At 37.3% G+C, this 20,666-nt stretch overlaps 1 protein-coding gene across 2 annotated transcripts in view; it reads left to right on the top strand.

Moving 5' to 3' along the window:
* hspg2 (heparan sulfate proteoglycan 2) overlaps positions 1 to 17,321 on the top strand; it is a 111,944-nt gene extending 94,623 nt beyond the window's left edge. For both annotated transcript variants that reach the window (XM_055057004.1, XM_055057005.1), the window contains 29 exons: positions 49 to 230; positions 471 to 666; positions 812 to 991; positions 1,279 to 1,539; positions 1,627 to 1,789; positions 2,633 to 2,730; positions 2,929 to 3,195; positions 3,841 to 3,953; positions 4,797 to 4,944; positions 5,030 to 5,146; positions 5,330 to 5,347; positions 6,655 to 6,739; positions 6,816 to 6,960; positions 7,460 to 7,562; positions 7,658 to 7,767; positions 7,846 to 7,954; positions 8,081 to 8,179; positions 8,283 to 8,504; positions 8,646 to 8,890; positions 8,983 to 9,154; positions 9,935 to 10,057; positions 10,399 to 10,455; positions 12,419 to 12,494; positions 12,644 to 12,722; positions 13,125 to 13,172; positions 13,405 to 13,475; positions 13,586 to 13,669; positions 13,826 to 13,929; positions 14,921 to 17,321. In XM_055057004.1, coding sequence (XP_054912979.1) covers positions 49 to 230; positions 471 to 666; positions 812 to 991; positions 1,279 to 1,539; positions 1,627 to 1,789; positions 2,633 to 2,730; positions 2,929 to 3,195; positions 3,841 to 3,953; positions 4,797 to 4,944; positions 5,030 to 5,146; positions 5,330 to 5,347; positions 6,655 to 6,739; positions 6,816 to 6,960; positions 7,460 to 7,562; positions 7,658 to 7,767; positions 7,846 to 7,954; positions 8,081 to 8,179; positions 8,283 to 8,504; positions 8,646 to 8,890; positions 8,983 to 9,154; positions 9,935 to 10,057; positions 10,399 to 10,455; positions 12,419 to 12,494; positions 12,644 to 12,722; positions 13,125 to 13,172; positions 13,405 to 13,475; positions 13,586 to 13,669; positions 13,826 to 13,929; positions 14,921 to 15,093 — 3,848 coding nt within the window. In that variant the 3' untranslated portion in view covers positions 15,094 to 17,321. The remainder of the gene's footprint in view (positions 1 to 48; positions 231 to 470; positions 667 to 811; positions 992 to 1,278; positions 1,540 to 1,626; positions 1,790 to 2,632; positions 2,731 to 2,928; positions 3,196 to 3,840; positions 3,954 to 4,796; positions 4,945 to 5,029; positions 5,147 to 5,329; positions 5,348 to 6,654; positions 6,740 to 6,815; positions 6,961 to 7,459; positions 7,563 to 7,657; positions 7,768 to 7,845; positions 7,955 to 8,080; positions 8,180 to 8,282; positions 8,505 to 8,645; positions 8,891 to 8,982; positions 9,155 to 9,934; positions 10,058 to 10,398; positions 10,456 to 12,418; positions 12,495 to 12,643; positions 12,723 to 13,124; positions 13,173 to 13,404; positions 13,476 to 13,585; positions 13,670 to 13,825; positions 13,930 to 14,920) is intronic.
* The last annotated feature ends 3,345 nt before the right edge of the window (positions 17,322 to 20,666 follow it).

The following is a 20,666-nucleotide window of genomic DNA, read 5'->3' as shown; positions in this document are numbered from 1 at the left end:
TGGAACGGTTCCCTCCAGTGGCCAAATACTGTATATTTGTACCATCAGAGTCTCCAGGGGCCATTGTTACCCCTGTTGGGCCCCTTCGGGTCAGGGTGGGTGAGCCCATTAACCTGGAGTGCCAAGCTTCAGGAGAACCCCGCCCTTCAGTGTCATGGCACAGACTGGATAACAACCGGAAGATCACCCTGACCAGTCCTGTACCCATGGACTCCAACGCAGTCATGCAGGTACATTATCAGGTCATATCAAAACATTTTAAATGACTTTATTCTACAAGTTCATCTGGCAAATAGAATGAAATCAATGCTTATCATTGCATTTTGAATAAGCTTGGTCTTTAACAGGGCCTCTGGTTCCTTTTTCGTGGTGCTCTTTACACATCCAGCTTTCCACCAATCAGCAAACTCTTAGACTCTACTGCTCAGTTTATGTAGTGTAGTTTCACCACTTTTGTTTTGATGTTGTAGATTCTTGTTGCCCGTCCAGAAGACAGTGGGACGTATGTTTGCGTGGCTCGTAACACTGAGGGAACCACTGAGACCAGAGTAGAAGTGATCATAGAGGGAGGATCTCAAATGCCCTCAGTGCCGAGAGCCTTGGTTCCTGAGCCACTCATGGTGGTGGTGGAGGGACAGACTGCGACTCTGCGCTGTGATGTCTACGGTAACAGAAACCAAAACTTTTAAATGTGTTTTGTGTGCAATTTCAACTTTTAGTTGTGAAATAAAAAATAAATGAAAACATAAACTAAAATATATATTAGTTTTTGTAAAGTCTTTTTTTAGTTTTCTGTATTTATATTTTGTAGGATTTCCCTCTCCGGTGATTAAGTGGTCCAAACTGCGCTCCACACTGCCTTGGAGGCACAAGGTGGTGAACAACAGCTTGGTGCTGCAATCTGTCGGTCGACAAGACTCTGGAGAATACATCTGCAGTGCCACAAACAACATGGGAACTAGTGAAGTCACCATCATGCTAGAAGTGGAGAGTGAGTGCCTTTTGTGCATCTTTTTTTTACTGAGAAATATTGTATTGATCTTTTCAAAGTTACTCAGATTTACTTTGATGCAAATTGATTTCATAACATGGAAAGAGTAACTACATATTAAATAAAATACAATAAAGCATCAGTGCAAAATGAAATGCTCTGCTAAGTGTTGCCTCTCTGAATGCCCTGAATGTGTCTTTAGCTTTAGAAGTATAATATCAGCATGTTGATAATCAATAGATTTCAAAATTTTTTAATGTTTTTTTTTTCTTTTTCTGACTTTGCAGTTCCTCCTTATGCCACATCGGTGCCCGATGACGTGGCTGTGCGGGTCGGAGAGGTGATCAGGTTGCAATGCCTGGCCCATGGTACTCCTCCCTTGACCTACACTTGGACCAAACTGGATGGTGTCCTGCCTTCCAGAGCTCAGGCCAGTGAAGGCGATCTGCAGATCGACCTGGCCACTTCTGAGGATGCTGGGAGCTACAAGTGTGTGGCCAGCAACAGAGTTGGCAACAGCGAAGTAGTTGCTAAAGTCACAGTCAGATGTAAGTTGCTGCTTATTCCAATGCAGGATTGATTTATGTCAACAATCTGAATTATTCCACTCTTGTCTGTGTCTTTTCCCCTTGCAGCACCGCTGGCGGTGCGTGTTTCACCCCAGGTTGAGGTGAAAGCTCAGGGCAGCGCTGTGGAGTTCACCTGCTCTGCAGCTGGAGGAGTTCATACCAAGATTGAATGGCTGAAGGAAGGAGGAGCCTTGCCTCCAAACCACGACATAAAGGACGGTGTTCTCAGGTGACTAACTCTCCTTTAGCGGATAAGGCAGAAGTTAAACTAAAGGTGGCCGTACAAACACCGTAAAGCATGTTTCGTCTTCTCAGTTGATCACATGTCATTATTCATTTAAAAATACAAAAATATTCCAAATAAACTTATTTATATTTTGTCCTGTTACAACTGCAATTTATTTTATTAGTATTTTCTGTGATAAACCAAGAAAACATAGTACATAAATGCTAAAGGAAGGAAAATCATTCATGGGTTTCCCACATTATCTACAGATAAAAATGTAAGAAGAGTTGTGTACATCTTAATTTACATGAGTTAATACCTACTATTCAACTTCCATAAATGAATGCTTTGCAGTACACAAGCATAATTTGATTCAATCTATTCTATTTTAGCCCTGGTGGTAAGCTTAAGGTTGTTGCCTTGCTGGAGGGTTAACTTTCATTCCCGGCTCAGCTCTTTTGAGACTAACCAATCTGCTTTCAGGTTTTTCATGTCTTTAGTGCCATCCATCTTTCCAAAATCAAAGTTTTATTCCAGAAGGAAAGCGAACTCACAAAATTATGCTGTTTAAAATGGTGTTTTAAAGGGGTGTACTGGTTTTTATTTAGGGGCGTCATGGTGAAACAGCTAGAAGTCTATGTCACTTTGGATATATTTACCTTTTAATGTTAAAATTATAACAACATATCTTCTACTTCACATCTATGTTCTACTTTGTAATGAAATATAAATGAAATTTATTGGAGTTTGTGGCTGTAACTGGGCAAAATGTAATTTTTCTTGCAGGAAAAGCACATGAGGTGTAGTTTTTTAAGTGGATATCTGAAATGCAACTTCTCCTTGCAGAATTGAAAACTTGGAGCAGGGCAATGAAGGTGTTTACATCTGCAGAGCAACAAGTGCATATGGTCAAGCACAGGACACTGCGAGACTAACCATTCAAGGTTTGAAACATCCTGCTGTTTATAAAGTTAACGGATAATGTTTGCCTTCAAGGTTCTGTTTACAGAAATAGCTCAGATAAGAAGAAGCTATCTGGAATAGCTCAAAACCTTGAAGACAAAGTTTTCCCGTATTCGTAAATATCTGTACAGCTCCATTTGCTTTATTTATTTAGTCCACATTTCTCTTCTTTTCCGCAGCTCTGCCAAAGGTGATGATTAATGTACGAACCTCAATGCAGACCGTGATGATTGGGAACGCTGTGGAGTTTGAGTGCCATGCTGTCGGTGATCCAGAGCCCACAGTCAGGTGGAGTAAAGTTGGAGGCCCACTTCCATCACACATCATGGTGAAGGACGGCATGTTGAGAATCAGTCAGGTGACCGAGGCAGACGCCGGCCATTACCGCTGCACAGCCACCAACGACGTAGGCTCAGTTCAGTCTCAAGTGCTGCTCAACGTCCAGTGTGAGTAATAATAAACAATCTTTTTTATCATAGAAACGTCCATGCAGATATGCATTTAAGTATAAATTATTCTTACAATTCAGGTTCTTATGTATTCACGGTGTCCACTCATTCTTAATAAGTCTTGAATTCATTCATGTAAAATTAAGGCCTTAAAATGTCTTGATTTGTTTCAAGAAAATGTTAGTTTGCCATAAATACATTCATCACAGGTCTTAAGTTTTATCGTGACTATGTTGTGCGGCTTTTGTATTAGACAAATGATTGAGTTGCACCTCAATAATACATTTTGTTTCTCAAAGTTTTTAAGGCTATCTATAACAAGCTGCTAACACATGCTAGCTTTCTAACTAACCTTTTGCATATATCATGGGAATGTATAAATTTATCAACAGCTGGTTGGATACCATTCACAAAAACAACCCAAAACAGCTCTTTAGCTAAAAGACTACAGAAATTTAACAGTTTTGGTCTCCTGAAAAAAAGTATTGCTTTGTACATTTATGTTGTGATATAACTCTTACATCTTATTCATAGTGGTTTTTAAAGGTTTTAAGAAGACATAAATGTGAGTTGGTGAAGCCTGCAGAAATCCTGTACAATCAGTACTATAATCATAATTTAATCATTGGTCTGCTTTCTCAGCTCTTCCGCAAATTTCTGCACTGCCAGAAACAAAGGAGGTGACCGTTGGGTCTGATGCAGTCATGCCCTGCTTGGCTTCAGGATATCCAGTCCCTGATATCAAGTGGACAAAGGTAACTAATGCTACCCACATTTCTTGTTGCCACAACTTTATTTGAACTGTTTTGGGACTCAGTGGTTTGTTTTATTTTAACTTGTTTTGTTATAATAGGGAAACATTTATTTCTGGCATTTAACAGTTTTTCCAGTGTAGAGTGTGCTGTGTTTGACCTTCTGTACAGAAGAGAGTTGTCCAAACTTTGTGTCAGGTGATCTAAAAACTAAAATTACCCAAAATGTTTCTTTTTTTTTCTTTTTTTTTAACCTAAAACTAGGCATGAACTATTTTAATTAAACTATTTTTAATTTATTTGCTAAATGAAAAGCAATCAGTAAGCAGATTTTGATTAAAAGTTGTAGTTTTGTCCTAATTAGTTTAATTTATTCTTGAATTGTGGTTGGGGTGTGCCACATAAAATCAGTTCAGTGACCTCAAATGGTCCCCGGTTCCCCTTTCAACGCTCTTGACATAAATGGCAACAGTTGGGAGAAAAAACTGTAACTCAAACTGCAAAAACATAAAATATTGCCAACTATTTTTGGTTTACGTGAAACTAGACCAAAATTGTGACATTAGAGATCTAAGCTATTTTATTTACAACCATTTTTTCCTCTGGAGAGTAAAACATAAATCCAAATGGATGGATGGGCTTGTCCATAGCCACGATTGAATGGTTGAAAATTATTTATGGTGGCACAAAAGCCAGAAGAGAAGCTGGCAACTCAACTTCCTGTTTTGATTCTTATAGATGGTAGCTAAAATATTTTAAGAGGTTCCTTCCAGACTAAATCACAGTTGTTTGTTTACCTGTTGGATGTCGCCCTTCTGCATTTTTTTCCTACTTTCCTTTTCCAAGTCGGAAGGAGAACTTCCTCCTAAGTGCTTCCAGGAAGCCAACGTGCTGACAGTTCCTCAGGTCACCCACGAGGACTCCGGCACATACATCTGCACCGCCTCTAACGAGCACGGCAAAGTGGCAGCTTTCACCAATCTTGAAGTCCATGGTGAGTGCGAGAAGTGAATAGTGCGTCACAGAGGCACCTTCAACTACAGGACTATTGGTGTCTCACTGTGATGTATTTTTTTCAGAGAGAGTGATGCCATACTTTGCCCAGGAACCTGTGTCGTACCTCACACTGCCCACCATTAAAAATGCCTACAAGGCTTTCAACATAAAGATAAACTTCAGACCTGATAATGTTGATGGTAAGAGTGTACTTCTCTAAATCGTAGTATTTCAATTATAAAATGTATTAATTTAGATTTTATAAATTTTTTAAAAATTGCATACTTGGTACTTTTGTGTAATATGGTTTGTCTCATATGTAATTTCACTGGATGTTGTGTTCCTCCTTTTCCTCCCTCCTGCCTCACCCCTGGGGTGGGAAGGTCTCATATTGTATGCTGGTGAGTCTCAGGAAGTCAAGGCTGTTGTTGGCAGCACTATGCTTTCTGCCTGCACTAGATTTTTTTCCCCATCATGCTCAGAGCTGATTTATGGGCTGTGCAAGAGAAATGCAACATGATGCATGAGCAATGTTTTCAGTCATTATTACAAATCCACAAAATAAAGGGAAAGAAATTAGGGAAGAGCTACTGCATTTACATCAGAGAGAGAGAAAACAGATTTAGAAATGTGTCCAACAGCAAAAAGCAAAAATTTAAAACCACACATAGCAAAATAAACAAGTATTAATCTTTCACCTTTTGTTTTTAGCCATCATCCTTCAAAGAAATCCAGTGTAGAATTATAAGTGCAAAAAACACAAATCATAAGTATTTCTGTTCTGATTTGTAGTGCAAATATCTTAGTCCAAATGAAACAGGACAAAACTAGCGGCCCAGTAACTTTTCAACAACATAATATTTCACTTTTAACATGGAGAAAATGTTATAAGTGTCAAAAATCTGTCAGTGGAACTTTTGCCTTTTTTTAATCAGTATTAGAAAGTGTTTTGTGTTTTTTGTTCCTTTTTTTCTTAGATGTATTCATTAAAACATTGTCTCACATTTTGCACATCAAAATCTCCCCCACTCCTACATGACAAGAGGGCTCCACAGATCAAGCTGGAGAATCTATTAGTTCAGAAGAAATTTAATCTTAATTAAAAATTCTTCAGGCACTCTCAACATTTCAGTGTGTGTGAGGTGACAACAAAATAGTGAAAGATTTCAGAAAAAACTGATGTTTTTCTCATTTACTTTCTGCCAACTTGCCTTGAACAGATTTTTGTTTCTGTTGCATCTTTTCTCCCTCCAGTAACAAACACAATGGATATTCATGCCTTCTCCATGAGAATGCACCGCTCATATTATGCATGTGAATTTCCAGCATGTGATGGAAGAAAAATAGCAAATTTGCATTATGATTCAGCAAGTTGTATTTTGCAGCCCAGTGATTTGACAGCAGTTTTTGACATGGCTTTGTTTTGCTTTAAAGCTGTGACTCCCTGGCATGCTGCTTCACCATCCAGCTGTGATGGGCAAAATCCCAAAGAATATCTATCCTAATAAGTCTCTCATATTCAATATAGAATATTACATTCCTTGAGCAAGAACAAATTTACAGTTGTTTTGGGTGAGAGTTTTTTTATTCTCCTCTTAAAACACTTTGACGAGTTTTGGACCTATTAGGATGGATGTTATCAAAGGGACACCATCAGGATCTGCTATGTGTTTATTTTTGCTGATTTCTTTTGTTTCGCCCGTGGCAGGCATGATCCTCTACAACGGCCAGAGAAGAACAACAGGAGCCGACTTCATCTCTCTGGGACTTGTGAGTGGACGCTTGGAGTTCAGGTCAGGGCTTGAAATATTGCATAATGAGGACCATTGTTGATGATAAAAGTAATTCAAGAATTATGTCTCATCCCAGGTTTGATGTGGGCTCTGGCATGGCCACCATTCGTGACCCCAACCCCATTAAACTTGGAGAGTTTCACACAGTGGAGCTGTTTCGCAACCTTACTCAGGGTTATATCACTGTGGACGGCGGGGAGCCCATCGGTGGAAAATCACAGGTAATTTACTATGTTCAGAGATAGTGGTGGGCAATATGGAGTTAAAGTTTTATCACGGTATTCTGTGCTATTATTGCAATAACAATAAAAGTGATGCTGGGAACAATTTTTTTGCTTCTTTTTTTTAGGTAACTATATATATATATATATATATATATATATATATATATATATATATATATATATATATAGAGAGAGAGAGAGAGAGAGAGAGAGAGAGAGAGAGAGAGAGAGAGAGAGAATAGTGGACAAATTGTGCATGTGATAAGGAGTAGAGTAGTGTATCATCATTACGCTATTCATTAATAATACTGAAAACTGCATGTTTTCTGATATTGATCAGCCCTACCTTTTTATTTTTGTAAGACAAATAGATCAAAATTCAAAGAAAATATCAATATTTAAAACAGGTAAATCCTAGAATGACGCCTTGAGGCATACCAGATGCAAAAGTAGTCAAACTGAAAATTGCTAAAACTGAATGTACTCTGGTCATCAGGGAAAGTTCCAGGGCCTTGATCTGAATGAGGAGCTGCATGTGGGTGGTTACCCCAACTACACCTCAATCGTAAAAACAGCTGGCATTAAGACCGGTTTTGTGGGTAAGATATTGTTTACTGTCTTTGATTATCACAGGATGAAGAAAGCTATCGCTCGTGTGATTTTATTTATTTATTTATTTATGATTTTAACGCAGGCTGTATTCGTCAGCTGGTCATCCAGGGTGAGGAAGTAATCTTTAAAAACCTCGACCGCAGCTCTACTGGCGTCACAAACTGTCCCACCTGCAAAGATTATCCATGCCAGGTCAATTTAAATCATCTAAATAAATCCTCTACATCTGGTTACTCTGCATCTTGCAACTTATTTGATTTTATTTTATAGAATGGAGGACGGTGTAAGGATTCAGAGACCAGTTTGTACAAGTGCACCTGCCCCCGAGGATTCACAGGCAGCAACTGCCAGCATCACTCGTCTCTACATTGCCACTCAGGTGGATGTGAATCACCAATAGAGCCTATTAAAAAGAATATCCATTTGTATACATTTTTTAAAGTTCAAACCTTAAATAAGATGGATTACTTCTGTTTGTAACGTTTTGCAAATATGGCTCCCTCAGAGGCCTGTGGACCCGATGCTACTTGCATCAACAGGCCGAATGGTCTGGGCTACGACTGTCGCTGCCATCTGGGCAAGTTTGGAGAGAAATGCATGGAAGGTAAAACCAGCTGTAGGCTTCATTTTTCCTAACATGTCTCCATCAGTCCCATCCATGAAAAATCTTTTCTTTTTTTTAAACATTTGTAATGGATTCTTACCAGGTGAGCTGGTGATGACTCCACTGTTTGATGGGGATGAGTCCTACATAGCCTACCCACCCCTGACTATTGTCCATGATGACCTGCGTGTTGAACTGGAATTCAAACCACTGGAAAGGAATGGCCTGATGTTCTTCTGTGGTGGTAAAAAAACCAAGGTGGAGGACTTTGTGGCCGTTTCAATGGTGGAGGGTCATGTGGAGTTCAGATATGAACTCGGCACAGGTAAACATCGAGTATTGGAGGCAAAAGAAATTTGAATACTTTTGAAAGGTTCTGTGTTGCAAATGAAGAAGAACTTTTGTTATTTCATACTTTTTGCATTTTTTTTATATTTAAAAGTTTTTAATCTGCCTTGACATCCAGGACAGGCAGTCCTTCTCAGTCCTCAGCCAGTCTCCCTGGGTCAGTGGCACAGAGTTGTAGCTGAGAGAAACAAGAGGTCTGGTCACTTGAAGGTGGACCAGGGCCCAGTGCAAAGGAGGATGTCGCCAGGAAAGGCCCAGGGCCTCAATATCCACACTCCAATGTACCTGGGAGGAGTGCCGAGCATGGACATCCTGCCCAAACCTGCAAATGTCACTCAGATGTTTGACGGTTGCATCGGAGAGGTGAGGATTCTCTGTTTGGAAGTAGCGGAACGAAGGTCGCTGGTTATTTTTCTAGTTGTGGAAAATCAGACTTGTTTACGTCTCGACTGTAGGTTTCCATTAACAACAAGAAGGTGGACTTGTCCTACAGCTTCACAGAGAGCAAATCAATTAGCAAATGTGTGGACAACAGCCCCTGTGACCATCGACCCTGCCTAAACGGTGGGGATTGCATGTCCAATGCAGAGTATGAGTACCAGTGCCTGTGCAAAGATGGATTTGAAGGTCAGTGTCTTAAAATACAACTTCTAGGATCTGTTCAGCAGTCAGGTTTTTATTTTTTAGTGGATTTTCATAGCAATGTGTGGGTAAAACATTCTTCAAATATGGAATTCCTTTTTTTGCAACGAAAGGTTTAATTTCTTACGTAAAAAGGAACTGAATTATTTGACTATTTGCACCTTTTGAAATATTTCCAGTATTGTACAATATTTTAAAACTTGTTTGAAAAGATTAGTTTATATCCATTCAGCTCCATCTGACACTGAGACTGTGTCCTTAAGAAATATTAAGAGAAGTACAAGTTTTGATTATACTTCTCGAATGGTCAGATAAAAAATTTACCATTTTTTTATCTGATTATTCAATTAACCATCAGAATAATCGATTACTAAAATGTTAGTTGAAGCCCCACTGTCTATGTGCCAATATGTTGTTCAAGAGGTATTTCAATTGAACCTTCTGTCTTCTATCAAAAACAAAAAATAAACTTGCAATTTGTCTCAGTCTGACTGGAAGTGTGTCTTTTGGTCAAGTGAGAGTAAGATTGGACTTTTTAGCAGCAAGCAACAGCAGTGGCAGCATCACCAGCTACATAAGCACATTTAAATTAAGATACATTTATTTGCATATGTTTTGTAAGTGAAAGATTATAGAACTAGAATTATTTTTTTTTCCAGCGTACTTTACATGCCTTTCCCAGGGATGTCATGGTCAGGCTTAAAGCCATAGTGAGCATGACTCAACTTTTCTCCTCTGACTCTCTCTTGGTCTGTGGTTCTGCAGGTGAACGTTGTGAGGTGGTGAAATTTGTGTGCCAGAGTGACATCCAGTGCCAAAACGGAGGAACTTGTGTTGAAGGCAAATGTGTATGCATGCCTGGACACACAGGCCTCAGCTGTGAGGAAAGTAAGTATTCACAAGACATTAACCATTGAATTATTAAATACACCAAATCGAAGCCACAGGTTTAAAAGTGAAATATGTTCTTGCATGTTTTTGACGGTTTCCTGGAAGCACAACACGTGTCTCTATGCAGCACACATGTCAGCTGATCTGTAAATCAGCTGGAAGTAATAATTATCAAAGCAAAAAAGCCAAGGTGGAAACTTGAAGCCTATATGGCCTGAATTTTCTCCAAATTGAGCTCTTTGGTGACTCCCAGCACTGAAGAGCATGCTGGGAGAGATAACCCTAAATGACTGCGCATGCCATTTTTCTGCACTCTCATGGCTGTATCCTACACACAGGCCAGGTCTTCAGCTTCGCCGAGGCCCTGCGGAGTTCAGAAACCAGCGAGGCGAATGGTACAGTATCTCAATGTTGAGTCTGCCTGAAATGACCGAGACTAACAGGGCCCTGGCTTCAGTTCGAGGGCCCCGGCGTCCCAACAAAGCTCAAACTCAACTGTCCATTTTCTTAACACACGTGCACACGGAAAGAGAAAATATGTGTCTGTCTTCAATCCTTAGCTGAAACTCTTATCTGCATTTCAAAGTTGGGAGAGGGGAATTGTGCTTTGCAGATAAAAAGGAGCAGACTGCGGACAGGAAGCAGAGTTCTCTTGCCAGTTTCCTACAGGAAAGGGCAGAATCATGGAATTCCCCTTTTTTTCATGTCTGTAAAATGCCTACTCACAACTCACAAGTCTCGTTGCTTCAAACTGCCTGCTCAACTCTCAACTCTGGACAAACCATATACTTGTTCTCTTTGAAGCTCTCAACGTCATGTCATTCAGTCTTCTTCATGTGGAAATGTTTGCAGTCAAACTACTACTAATAACTTCAGGTGTCTTCTGTGGAAAAACTGATTATTGTCAGAATGATTTAGCTGTACATGCATTTAGTTGTTGCAAAGTTTATTTCACAACCGTGGCCAAACGTTTTGATACTGACAAACTTTACTGCTTCAATAAAATCTGAACTTATGTCGTATATCTCTAGGGTAAACTGATGTCTAAATGTCCTATAATCAACATTTAATAGATTTAAAATGATTATTATTGGATAATTCATCAAGTTTTATGAAATAGGTTCTCACTGGGATTACAGTCTGGTGAGTTTGCACATAGCGGACATATAATTTTTATGTTTTTATCCCCAAGTCAGTTTTTTCTTGCAACACGTTGTTCCGTTGTGTTTATCACCAAATTACTCCTGGATTTTTCCTCCATTCTGCATTCATAGCAGTGAGGCAAGCCCAAACATAAATGGTTTTGGGATACTTCAATGTCTGCATGACAGGGATTTATGGAAGTGTTTACCTTTTTTTCCCTGGATGCTACATTTTCATTATGTCTATCATAATCTAAAGGGGTCTCATGAAATACATTTTTTGCAATCCAGTCCTGGTACTTCCTCCAAAGTCATTATTCTTGATGAACTGTGGCTTCTTTGGTGCTATGACATTAAAAGGTCTCTGCAAATTTCTCCTTTGCATCAATAGCTCCTGCAAAGGCAGCAGCACATCATATAGAAGAATAATAAGAACATTATTATTAATCATTAATCTTATATATGCATATAAGACTAATGATTTGCAGTACCGGTACTTCTTAAAACATCGGTTCTGCCTTGTAAACCAATCAAAACTACAAAGTGATGTTTTCTGCTAGCTTTTCTTTCTAATACTATAGACTCATTTTAAATTCCCACCACAAAAAACTGTAGCTGAAGCTGTAAAGTTAATAAGAATTTCTATCAGCATCAAACTGTTTGGCCAAGGATGCAATCCTTGTGAGAAGTCAAAAATGATGCAACCAGTTAGGAATGGTGATTATGTGCTGATGACTGATATCTGCATCCTGGAGCTTTGCAATGACATATTTCCATATAAGTTCTATAAATAAGGTGAAATGCAGGATTGTGGTTTTGGATTACAAATACAAGTTTAACATGGGCCTTTGCAGTTTTTGAGAAAATAAATAACTTGTTACCTCATGCAAATGAAAATTTGTTCACCGAAACTAAATTATAACTTGAATATTCCTATAAATGTACAATGGAACATAAAAAATGTATTCTGCTCTGTATTTGTATGAGGTATAACATTTTATTTGTTTTCCTAAAAGTTATACAGTCTTACTTTCAGTAACATTAACAGAAAAAATTGTCTGTCAAGGGATTTTGATGGCATTATACATTTTGTCTATAAATGTATCTAACCAAACCAACCAAAACATGGAGTCCTCTTTCCTTTCACCACTAGAGGGAGCCATAACAATGCTGTGAATAAACTTCAACCTAAACATTTTTTTTCATGTCTCTCTAGATTCCCCCTATCTGTACGCAGCTCATTTCCAAAGTGACGGGTACATTGCCCTGCCTAAATCAATTTTCCCAAGAAGGTAACTTCATTTTAGCGCTTTTTACATGTTTTTTTTTCTCTCTTTTTCATAGATAATGTCAATGAAAAATGTACTATGGCTTTGTATATAAATGTGATTTTTTTTTTCCAAATGAGAAATTGTTAATATTATTATTTAATCTGTTTTAGTGTCCATGATGCTCCAGAGACAATAGAAATGGAAATTAACACCAGCTCCTCTGAGGGCCTGATCTTATGGCAGGGAGTGGTAAGTCCTGCCCCTCCCTCACCTGATGCTGCACCTTAACTCTGACAACTTTCATCAGAATATTAGATTTTCTGCTCACCGCCCTCCCCCCTAACTTTACCTAAAAACTCCTGCACTGTTAATCATAATGATTACCTCATTTTAATATTGTTACCATCACAATAATTTTTTTCATAACATTTGATGTCAGTTTTCTTTGCATAATCCTTACGAAATATTGCATTTTTATTTATTTATTTACTTACTTATTTATTTGTTTATCATCATCGTCATCGCATTGTAAACTTAATTTGCTGCTGACGCTGTGACCTTGCTGGGCATGCTGGCTGAGATCAACGGCTGTGTCTTACACCACTAAATACATGCATGTGCTTCAATTAACTCACCCTCCATTTTCCTCAGGAGACGAAAAGCGCACGAAATTTGCGAAAGGTGCATGCTAGTGAAAAGGTATCCACTCGAACACAAGACACATCACTGTTTTTGTTTTTTTGTTTTTTTATGGAAGATTTTGTGACATTTGGGGAATGTTCCCTCAACATATTGCATCATGCTTGTTATAAGTAAAGTACAGCCCTTAATGTGGAAAGTTACCAAAAGCCACTTTGTCAGGGGCCAGAAGTTTATAGGACTAAATAACTAAACAAATACCCTTCTATTGACTTCACATGTTTGTTTTCAGGTACCTGGAGAACATAGCAAAGGAAAGGACTTTATCAGCCTTGGCCTACAGAACGGACACCTAGTTTTCAGGTGATTCTACACCACAATCCTTTTGTTTGGCTGAACTCTAGATGATGTGGTTAAAATAATTTTAAGTTGGTGTATTTTACAGTAATGATGATTATTTATATTATATCTAGTTACCAGCTGGGCAGTGGAGAGGCAAGAATAAGATCAACATCCGCCATCAACGATGGAAAGTGGCATAAGATCACAGCAGCCAGGTGTGTATCTTCAGTTTCATTGGATGTAGAAAGATTAATCTTCAACACTTCACTCCGATTTTTCATGAAATGCTTTGTCTGTCAGTTAATGCTTTAATATACCTGCACTTTTCTTCTGTTTTTTGTCTGAACTCAGTTGTTTCCCTTTTCTTCCAGAGTTGGAAAAGATGGTTTCATCCAAATTGATGGAGGAGACAAACAGCATGGACAATCTAAAGGCAAAAGCCTCATGGTTAACACCAAAGGCAGCATATACCTGGGTGAGCAAACCTGAGCATATTAATCCTTTTCAGTGCTTTTCACTGAAGGCTTTTCAGTGCAAAATCCCAATATTTAAAATGATTTGGCCAATATGTTTTTATCGGTTTTATTTTCACCTGTATCTTTAAGAATAACACAGTATTAGACTGAACAACAATGTCATTGACGGATATGGAAAGTCTCCAACTGCAATAATCTAGGACCAGTTCAATTTTGACATTATAAATCGAATGTTCCATAACACCTTCAGATATTGTACTTTAATCTACGTCTGGTGTCTATGTTTTGTTTTATTCATATATATCCATCGGGATAAAGTTATTGGGGGGAAAAAAAGAGAAAACATAAAAAGAGAAAATAGAACTGTATAAACAATCTTCACCCAATTCAAAATAAGAGCATGAATATAAACATCTATTTTAAGGATTCTTAACCATTAATAATGAAAAACTTCAAAGCACATATGGAACTTTATTCAGTTAAATGTTCACAAAACGGCCAAGTAAATTAACACTTCAGAAATCATACAGAAAAATGTATTTAATTAAAGCTAAGTATGCTAAACATTTTCAAAGTTAGTAAAAGCACTAAACAAAAGATTATCTTTGCTTTTAGGGGATTAGAGAAAGTGTGCCCAACACTGACTATCACCAATGACATATTAATTTATTTCTAAGTTTTTCATATTACTTTTTTCCAAATATCAAGGCTTAAATAGATATTTAAAAATCAATTATTGATATTAGTTTCTGTTTTGAGGAATCTTAATAGATACTGTCAGCTCATAAAAAAATATGTTGATATTTTAATGTGGAGAACAAGGGATTCTACCTGTATGAAGAATTTTTTTATGTTTTTTTTTTTTTTATCATCACCTATGATCGATCCATCCAGGTCATTTTAAAGAGATTTTTGAGAATTGCACTTCTCGTGTGGCCAGCAGGTCAAATGTGAGGCAAGGTTTAAATCTGTGTTTGTTGTCACACACAGGTGGAGCTCCAGATATGACCGCTATGACAGGGGGAAAATTTTCATCAGGAATCAGCGGCTGTGTTCGGAACCTGATGCTGACGAACGCTCGGCCTGGACTGCAGCCTGGACAGCCGATTGATTTGCAGACTCACGCTGCCCACGGCATCAACGTTCAGCCCTGCTCTTCATAGACATACATACACCAGGACACGCACTCACACAAGCACACGCACACATTGAGAGACTACGGAGTGATTACACATGCAGCAGACTCCCTCGGAGAGACTTAACACTCATACAGCCTGAAACAAACTCGGTGCTTTGCTGCAAGCAAAAAAACCCCACAAAATTAAAGAAAACAAACCAACTGATGCTTTTCTCTGTGTGCAGCAAAACCAAAAAGAGAGGAAAATTTAAAACAATATTAACAAGTCTTCTCTGTCTCAGTGTTGTATTCTGAATGAAGGACTGGTAAAGGATCAGTAGTAAGGTTTTCATACTTTCAGCAGTACTTTTAGCCATGAGAAGATTATTAGTAGAGCTCAATAGCCCTTCTACGATAGGTCAGGTCCTCTGGAGTTGGAGATATTTTGACAGCACTGAATTTTTTTTATTTATATACATTTAAATATATATAATGTTTGTGGGGAAAAACATGCAAACTAATATTACAACTGCTTTTTATCTTTCCTAGCATTTGTTCTGGGTTATTATACTGTGTGTCTGAGGCTTTTTACAGGCCTAACTCTACTGTTACTTGAATATATGTAGGCCTTTTTTTCTTCACTTCTGTAGGGAAACCTTTATTTGCGAGCATGCTTGGCAAATTGTTGGGAGATGAACACACATGGTCACAGTCACATTCAACTCCAGTACACAACTCAGGATGCCAAATACAAACAAATAATTGTTAAATATATAACTTTATTTGATTTTTTTTCTTCCACTTTTAAGTAACTCAACACTTTTTTATGTCTTTTCTTTCTTTATTTGTTCTTTTTTATGAACAGAAATGAAACTTGGTGCTAATTTTCACACATGAAGATGCAACGTGTGTCTGTTACATGCAGAGGTCTTTTTTTCTAGTAATTTGGATTTATTTGTAGTTTTAAAAAATTAAGAAGCAGGAGTTTATTTGTTGATATGCATGACATTTCACATAGCTCTAAAATATGGCATGGTTTGTTGCTTCACTTGCCTTTTATGATTGAGTAGATCTCAAAAAGAAGTAAAAATTTTTTTTTTTTAGTGTTTTTTTTTTTTTATGTGTGATTGTGTTGAATTTGTTATTTTATGTGTTTAGATTATCTGCCAGCCAGGTAGATAACAATGTCAGTTGAGGAAGTGCTTGTATTCAAAGAAAATATGTTGCTCAAGTATGTTTTAACTTTATCTGTTTGCAGCAGGTCACTCCATTTTAAGACAGTAGTGTTTATGTGTCTGTATCCACATCCTCAGGAGGGTCAACCCAGAACGGCCTGCCTCAGGTTTTTAACCCTAATGTCAGGTTTGGTAACTTTAAATTCAACATGGGAAGGTAAAAACCTCTGTTGGCACTGTGGGCTGTTTACTCTGCAGAGATAGATTCATCTATTCATGTTCAGTCAGAAGAAACCTCCTGCAGCGTGCTGTGATCTGTAGTGTAGCTCCGATAAGCATGCTCCCACGCTTCCTTTCACTCACATGGCAAACCACAATCACACAATTATTTGGGGGTTTGGATTTTTTTCTTACTGTTAGCCGAAAATATTTGTTTTGATAATCCTAAAATGAGCATCGTTTCATTTTATTTATTTCATTCATTTTGTTCTGCTTTCTTGCCTGTTTTTCCAACGCTTTTGTTGTTGATTAGCTTTTTAATATCTGGAGTTCTTGCCTATTGTCTCCAATATTCTATTGTCGTTCCCCCACTCTACAAATTCCTCTCAAATTGCCCACACAAAGTGCTAGACTGGAGCTTCCCTGTCACAGTGGATTAAAACTGGTCTTATTCTTTGAAACAATAAGTCTTAGGCATCTAGTGCATGAATGCATGAGATTGGTGTTATCATGAATGAGCAGGAGCTATGGTCCAGCCGTGGTTGTTGCCTGCATTTTGGGTATCTGACCTTAAACTGGATTGTTACATATATGATATCAATTAATACAAAGTTGTCTAGAAACAGTTGCTGTTTATTGGTTTAGAATTTTTGTTTTTACCTCTATTATGTTGAAAAGTCCACTTTAAGTAATGACTGAAATTTTTATGTTGGTTCCATGAAAAAAGGGTATTTTTTACTTTTGAACACAATTTGGGAATTAACTTAATGAAAATACTGGAATATAATTTTGATGTCATTAAGATCTGACTTTTTCATTACCCATGTTGGAAAGATTCTCCCGTTCACTTTGTTTCCTAAATAAAAACAAAACTCATGTTCTCTTTGTCATCTTGGGATTTCTTTTTTCACGCCACATTGCTGTCTTTTGCATTATAGTCCAGATTTGTTTAAGAGTTTCTTATTTAATTTTCTGAATCAATTTAAGCAAATATCCTCTTTGATCTTTACAAATATTGTTTTCCTAAATTGTTTTAGATGTTCCTCAGTTAAACTGAATGCAGACTACTCCAAATAGTGACACCAATCCTTTCTTGAGTTTTGACCTAAATACGCCATTTTAGTGTAACATTGTAACTTTGTAGGCTGAACATAACTGTTCAGCTAACAAAGTAGGGTTTTACTAATGTTGGTGTGTTTATGGGCTTTCCTGTTTGTAATCCTGTCTTTCTTTTAATGATTATTTGAAATTGTTTTACCGGCTCCTTGTCATGTTTATCTATCTTAAAAGTTACAACAATCTTTAAAAATAATATAAAAATAGTTCGTCACTTGAAAAAAAAAATATTAATTCACTCTGAAAGCAAATTGAACAATACACACTAGCTGTGTTGTCTGTACACTGCAGTTACATAACAAGATTAGAGAGCCTATCAGCACATTGACCTCACTGTTCATTGTAATTGGCTACATGAAATCCGAGCTGGAGACATGGAGCTTTTCACTGTCTGTCTGTCACAGAATGATTTTTAGACAGGGCTACATAGAGGCTAAATTTCCATGAGCACCCTGCTCACCTGAAGCTGCTTTTCAAAACGAGATCATGAGAAAAATCAAGACAATTTCCGATATGTCAACATATATTTGTTTTGGTTTCTGTTGTCCTACTTTTATTGTTTTGTGTTATGTGGGAGAAAAATTACTTTATCAACCTCTATGTGGTCATAAGAGCAGGAGTTGATACAAGGGTATCAAGTGTAAGGAAATGTACATTTAATAGTTTGTAAACTAACATAAGCCAAAATTAAAATACAACCTTCTTGTTCTACTAAATTGACTGCCATGACTAAAGAAGTTTTTGCTGATATCTCAATTTCAGCAACTGCTGTGTGTCTGTTTGGTTTATTTAATTAGTTATTGATTTATTTAGGTGGCCTGATTTATCTTTTCATTTCATTTCCGTTTTCACCTGTTTCTGAGCTTCAGCGTCACCATTATCTTCCTCAGCATGCAGTACATAATTCTGGGTTTTGTTGGCTTTTTGTCTGCACAATACATAGTAAAAAAAAAATCACAAAGGAACATCTGAAAAGTGTTGCCTCCATTTGTATTTAGACCTTTTGCTCTGATGTTCAAAGGAAAACCCAATGTAATTCACCCTATTTCTAACTGCTGAAACGCATCAAATTCTTCTAAAAGGCCTAACACTGACAGTGACAGCCATCAGGGGAAGCAATGAATCTGTAAAGGAGACAAAAAAACATAGTTTGCTGATCAGCACTAAGAAAACACTGTAAAAGAAGCCATTCATGGTGCTGATAAAACTTGTACTTGTTTCTGCTGTGTTAGAAGTGACCAGATTAGGTAACAGCCGCAGTTCACTGGCAGCAAAAGATTCTAAAGTCCCAGTGAAATTCCACCTGCATCTAAGAATTGTACCACGCTATGTATTTCTTGCAAAACTAAACTATGGATTCACATGCAGATTCTTTTCTCCAAAAGAGGATTATCAAGAAGACACAAATATATCAGATTCTTTTCATACGTCTGTTGCAACAGAGACGAGGTTTCCGGACTTAATTTAGGGTATTGCTTAATATTCCTAAATATCTACTATAATACAGTAAATATATTTTTGGAGTAGCAATCGTGATTATTTGGGTTTCTAACTGGAAAAATGAGAGATTACAGAGCAGCCCTGAGTTCAGTATGAAAGGGTTGATCCTAACCCAAACCTTCTTCTTTCATGATGATTTTATAAGATTTTGATTAATTCACAACATCTTAGCTAAACTTGAAAAACACAATTTATTTGAGTGACATCATGGGAAAAAATTGTGGATAGAGCTGAAAATGCATGTGTGCGTGTGTGTGTGTGTGTGTGTGTGTGTGTGTGTGTGTGTGTGTGTGTGTGTGTGTGTGTGGGTGGGTGGGTGTGTGTGTGTGTGTGAATGTGATAGCCTGTGAACCTGAATAGCTACACCAGTTCTCCAGAGGAATCCAGCAGAATTCCAGTAAACTGTTGTGGGAGCCTTGTAGAGTGATACACAAAATATTTAACCCAAGTCCTACAGTTTAATCAGCACGTTTACCAAAGCCAGGAATGAAAAAGCTACCGGTAATTAAAAGTAATTAAAAAGTTTATGGAGGTTACTATGATTAACTTGGATCATGTATGAAATACAACCATTAATCAGATTAGTACAAACTATTTTGAAACTTACAGAAGCTATGCGTTTTCTGAACAGCACAGGCTCAATAAAAAGAAAAAAAATGGTTCAGGCAAATTATTGAAAGACCAAAATAATTTTTCTGGAACAGAATGAATAATGGAAACTTCAGAACAAAACTGACTCTGGCTTTCACTCATTCAACCTCAATGTGTTTACATTTGAGCCTAAAAGCCTCTACATTTTGAAACTATTGAAGCAGCATTAGGCTAGTAATTGACTGAGTGGATTCTGCAGCATGCCAATAGTAAGTATTGTCAAACTGAAAAATCTGACTCATCACCAAAACTGCTTTCTATTCATGGTCTGAGAAATATCACAAGTTGCCATTTTCATTCCCTTTTCTCTTGAGATTATTTTAGTTGGAGTGAAGCTATATGTTATGGAAGGCATCAGAAAGGAGTTTCCTGCAATGTTATGTTTCATTACAGGATTTGCAACAGAGTTTGCAACTCTTTTTTCAAACTACCATATTTCTTCTAAGTACTAGATTAAGAGGGGTAGCTATTGATGAAATATATTTTCTTTAATTATCATTTTGTGAAAATCTATATTTAGTTTAACGAAAGGTTTTTTTTTGTATAGTAAATTTGTCAAAAAGCCAAATTTTATTGATCATGACTTTTTGCAAAAGCTGTAAAAACAGTAAAACATTGAAGAAATAAACTATATATTTTTGGTTTATCAATTGCTGAAAAAACTCATTTTTATAATGAACAATTAAATCCAGATTTGATTGTTTTTTTTCATAAAAGAAAAATTTTAAAAAGTTTTTAAAATGGAATCAAGTTAATGTAAAGTCTGATAAGAAGTAGATTAATATTAAGACTATTTTTGCTTTGTTTTCCCACCAAATTGCTTTGAATAAATGCGTCAGCAGCTAATGCTTACAGGTGAAACAAAGTCCCTGTTTTTGTTGCATTATCAATCTCTTGCATATGTGATTTTGGAAATGTACTTTTTGTAAATTGTGTCCATTTACTCGTTTTACAAACA

The sequence above is a fragment of the Poeciliopsis prolifica genome, unplaced genomic scaffold (assembly GCF_027474105.1).
Source record: "Poeciliopsis prolifica strain line A6 unplaced genomic scaffold, Auburn_PproV2 SCAFFOLD046, whole genome shotgun sequence".
Lineage (NCBI taxonomy): Eukaryota > Metazoa > Chordata > Actinopteri > Cyprinodontiformes > Poeciliidae > Poeciliopsis > Poeciliopsis prolifica.
This window is presented reverse-complemented; position numbering and strand designations above follow the sequence as displayed.